Consider the following 4,860-nt stretch of genomic DNA (forward strand, 5'->3'; position numbering starts at 1 on the left):
CCAAGTCAAGTTTTCTCCATAGTGGGGGTTTCTACGTCCCAGAACTTTGTTTCCCTTTGTGCCTGTCTGCACAGACACTCAAACTGCAGAGTCAGATTTTTAAAAAGCCACTTAAAGTATTGGAAAGGGGCTTCGGAGGCTATATCCTAAGTGGCCACTAGGTGGTGATGGAAGGTCATAAATGCCCGTTTTTCCCTCCCTCGCCACTGCCTCATTGTGGTGCTTTGATTCAGGCAAACCTGCTGTGTAGCCTGGACTTCTGACTGTAATTGCTGGTGTGGGAGGCAATGTTCCCTCTAAGCTGTGGAGTCTTGTGAGCAAAAATTCTATTTTGTGAGTTACTGGCATAAAAGTTGTGAGCGAGCGATTTGGCTGTTGCATAAATTAGTTTGCTCCGGAGCCATCCTTCCTGAACTAAGACGAAAATGTGTGAGCTGGAGGCTAAAAAACTGTGACCTAGCTCACGCTAACTCAGCTTAGAGGGAAGACTGGTGTGTGGGGGGGGTGTTCTTCCCTGCTGCTGCTGAATAGCCTAAGAGCCGCGGGGACAGAGGAGGAAAGGAAGGCGTGTCCTCTTTCCCCCTTTCCTGACGCTGATGAAGGAAGCTGCGTTGCAGTCCGCAGCTGTTCTTGTTTTGGACCTCCGCGCCCCCATCCCCGTTCTGGGGCCCCATGGAGGGCGAGCGTGCCCTTGTGGAAGTTCATCAGAGAAGCTTCCTCACAACTTGCAATCATATCTCTTGCATCTATGGCAACCAACCTCCAGGTGGGACCTGGAGATCTCCTGGCCACAGTGGATCTCCCCATGGAGAAAACGGCAGCTTCAGACTGGGTGGACTTTATGGCAATATACCCTGCTGAGGTTGCTCCCCTCCCCAAACCCTGCCCTCCCTAGAGTGTCCCCCCCCCCCAAAAAAAAAAAATCAGTTCCCCTGGGAAAAAGGGCTGCTTTGGAGGGGGGACTCTATGGCAGTGTGCCCCACCGAGGTCCCTGTCCTCCCCAAGTTCCATCCCCAAATCTCCAGGAGTTTCCCAACCTGGATCTGGCAACCTTACACGCCCCCATCCCCTGCTGGTGGCCAGCGGGGACCTGGCAACCCTCCATCCCACTCCACCTACTTCCGGGGAACTTCATCAGCACTGCTCCTACAACTCCCATCGGTGCTGTCCTATTAATGAGGAGCAGACCAGGATGTCGAAACCAGCTGAGCCCTTGCCACAAAAAGTGTAAATAGTTAATAAAGTGGCCCATTGTTAGTCTCCCTTTATCCACCACTGGAAGGCTGGAAGGCTTTCTACAATCCCTCCGCATTCTAGCTTAGATAGACAAACAGAATCCTTTGCACTGCCTTTCCTATCTTGTCTGGAACTCTCTACAACAACAAAGAACTATTTCTTTTCCAAGTAACAAGCCTCAGGATGAACTTAACTACCTGGTAGGGCTGCCAACATCCAGGTGCGGCCTGGAGACGTCCAAGGATGACAATGGGTCTCCAGAGGACAGAGATCAGTTGTCCTGGAGAAAAGGGCTGCTCTGGAGGGATGTAGTTGCTGCCCCTCCCCACACACCTATTTTTCTAATCCCAAATGGCCTTGGAGTCTCTTCTTAGCAACAAACCGGCGTGTAGGCATTCTGTGACATCACAGCATCTCACCCAATGGCTGTGGGGAGGGGAAGCTTCCCCACATTTACCTATTTTTCTAATCCCAAATGGCCTTGTGGAGCTACTGTTTGCCTCCCCGGGGCAAACAGTAGCTCCTGAGAGTCCCTTCTCAGCAACAAACCGGCGTGCAGGCATTCTGTGACATCACAGCATCTCACCCAATGGCTGTGGGGAGGGGAAGCTTCCCCACATTTCAGCTCAGGCCATTAGGAGATAAAAGTTCACAGGTCTATCCATGTGTTTAGATGGGGGAAATGCAGAGACTCCAAGGACCGAACCAGCTTGGGCGAGCTAAAAATGCGCCGTGGCTGACAGGAGACAGGGTATACCCGCCCGCGGCAGCCGGGAACAGCGAGAAACCTCTCTCCTTCTCTTCCCCTCCCCCAGCACGACGGCATCCGCCCAGTGATCCTGCGCCGACACTCTTCCTCTGACCTGGCCAAGCAGAAGTTTGGCACCATGCCCTTGATCCCTCTGCGAGGAGACAGCACCAACCCCACCATGCTCTCTGCTAACCAGACTTTGGTAAGGCCGGCGCCGTCCGAGGCCCTTCGCCCTGCTTGGATAACCAGGGCGTGGCACTCAGGGGCACATTCGCACGCCCAGCGTCATCTTCTCCCAGATGTGTCCAGATAAAAGCTCGTATGGTTCTCGCAAGGTTCCGAGAGGAGCCGCTGGCCCACGGTGCTGAGCTTTTCGTGCAGTTCCTGGTTCGAAAGAGGGTTCACTTCCTCCTGACTCCCCAAGAGACCTCTGGGTCTGCTCCCGGGTAAGCGCCTCCAGCCTGCTTTGCAAAGCGGGTCCCCGAGGTGTTTCCTCGTGAGTGGAAGCCTTGACCACGAGGCCTCTACTTGACCACATCAGACCTAGCCTCTCCCAGCCTACTGCGGCACTTCCCCTCGAGCAGAGCGGCGGTTGGCTGCGGATGCCACAGCCGTCCCTTTGTGGGGCACGGGGTGGGCTGGGGGGGCGGCTTCCCCTTCTTCTTCCGCTCTTGGACAGTGCCCGCCACAGGACAGTGCTCCAAAGAGAAAGACTGGCCGCCCTTCTCATAGAAACGTAGAGCTGGAGGGGACCTCAAGGGTCATCTAGTCCAACCCCCTGCACAATGCAGGAAATTCACAACTACCTCCCCCCCCCACACTCCCCCAGTGACCTGAGGAAGGCAAAAAAAAACCCTGCGGGATCCCTGGGCAAATCTGACCTGGGGGGAAATTCCTTCCTGACCCCAAAGTGGTGATCGGCATGACCCTGGGCATGGAAGAGAGGGCCACGAGAGCTGAGCACTTGCTCCTCCCTTCCTGCCTCCCCTCTCATGAACGGCTTCAGTTCACGGAATCAGCATCGCTGATTCTCCCAAGGAAAGAGCCTCTCGGGAGCTCTCTGCATGATGCCCTGGCCCTTTCCTCCCATGTGATCCGTGCCGTGGGCTGAACGGCTTCTTCTCTGTCTTTGTTTCCAGCACCGTCTGCATACGCGGAGGACGTTGTCCATGTTCTTTGTAAGTACTTGTGCATTTATGACACATTTAGCCAGGACACATTGGGCTGCGTGCCCCATGTCAGCAACCCTTGGTTGGCCTCTTCTGGGAGTTTTCAGTCCTTTCCCTCAAGGCGTTGCTTCTTTGGCTCCGTTCCCACAACCTAGCTGTCCACACTGTGAGGCACACAGAGGCAGGCGTAGCTGGAGGCCAAATAAGCCTCTGCCTCAAGACAGCGCTGACTCCTGGGGCCCAACGCTCCGGGTGGGGATTTAGAGCAGAGGAGGCACCTGCCTGGATCTGACCGGTGGCCTATCACGATGGGGCCACGCCAGCCTTCCTGACATGAGTGGAAGAAGAAAAAGAAAAGAGGAGGGGGAGGAGGAGATTGGATTTATAACCCAAAGGTGTCTCAGAGCGGCTTACGAACTCCTTTCCCTTCCCTTCCCCACAACAGACACCCTGTGAGCAATGCTCCCTCTAAGCTGTGGAGTCTTGTGAGCAAAAATACTACTTTGTGAGCTACTGGCATTAAAGTTGTGAGCGAGCGATTTGGCTGCTGCATGAAATAGTTTGCTCAGGAGTGCTCCTTCCTGAGCTAAGGCAGAAATGTGTGAGCTGGAGGCTAAAAAACTGTGAGTGAGCTCACATTTACTCAGTTTAGAGGGAACACTGCCTGTGAGGTAGGTGGGGCTGAGAGAGCTCTGAGAGAACTGCTCTTTCAAGGACAGCTGTGCCAGAACTAGGGCTTGCCCAAGGTCATCCAGCAGCTGCGAGTGGAGGAGTGGGGAATCAAACCCGGTTCTCCCAGATTAGAGCCCACACACTTAACCACTACACCAAACTGGAAGCGATTCCAGACCCCAGGTGGGCTCTTGGAGAGTTCCCGTTTACGTCCTCAGGAGAACTTCAGTCTTAGATGAGGCTCCCATATTATTTGGGAGGCAGGGGCTTCCTGGTGAGGTCGCTGCTTAGGTGTGACCACCACTGTTCCCTCTAAGCTGAGTTAGTGTGAGGTAGCTCATGGTTTTTTAGCCTCCAGCTCACCCACTACACCAAACTGGAAGCGATTCCAGGCCCCAGGTGGGCTCTTGCAGAGTTCCCGTTCATGTCCTCAGGAGAACTTCAGTCTTAGATGAGGCTCCCCTATTATTTGGGAGGCAGGGGCTTCCCGGTGAGGCCGCTGCTTAGGTGTGATCACAGACCTCTCCCCAAAGAGCCAGGCACCATCACTCACTGGGCATGCAAGGAGCTTCATTATTCACGGAGAGCGGGCAGGAAGGCCAGCCAGGGGCACCGTGGGACACGTGTGGCAGGAGCCACACCACCCCAGTGGCGTGGGAGGTTTCAGCAGCCTGGCTGGATCTGGGCCATCTCCCAGGAGTGCTTGGCCTGTGCGTGCCAGCTAAGGGACTGAACTCCCTGGAGCGCCAGACCACGCAGGCACAGGGGGAGGGCACCAGGTCACGTCTCCATTGGTGAGAAAAGGCGGGTCAGCCTGGCTCTCCTTTCCGGCTGGCACTCGGCTGGCTGCTTCCCCAGGGTCAGAGGCAGGCCAGGGCCACGAGGGGTCTAGTTGCCAATCCAGACCTGAAGAGGGGTCCCTAAATCACTAGTGGGGGCTTGAGCTGCAGCTTGGAGGGCAACTGTTTATTTATTTATTTTTCATATTTATATCCCGCCCTCCCCAATGGGCTCAGGGCGGCTCACAAGGGC

General features: G+C 55.2%; 1 protein-coding gene across 1 annotated transcript in view; it reads left to right on the forward strand.

The window, feature by feature from the left end:
* Window positions 1–2,051: 2,051 nt before the first annotated feature.
* Window positions 2,052–4,860, forward strand: part of ARAP3 (ArfGAP with RhoGAP domain, ankyrin repeat and PH domain 3) — a gene marked incomplete at its 5' end in the record, with an annotated part of 4,369 nt that continues 1,560 nt past the window's right edge. Inside the window, 2 exons of the mRNA XM_015411127.1 lie at window positions 2,052–2,189; window positions 3,127–3,165. Coding sequence (XP_015266613.1) covers window positions 2,052–2,189; window positions 3,127–3,165 — 177 coding nt within the window. The remainder of the gene's footprint in view (window positions 2,190–3,126; window positions 3,166–4,860) is intronic.

This window comes from Gekko japonicus, unplaced genomic scaffold, assembly GCF_001447785.1.
Source record: "Gekko japonicus isolate JY-2015 unplaced genomic scaffold, Gekko_japonicus_V1.1 scaffold834, whole genome shotgun sequence".
NCBI lineage: Eukaryota > Metazoa > Chordata > Lepidosauria > Squamata > Gekkonidae > Gekko > Gekko japonicus.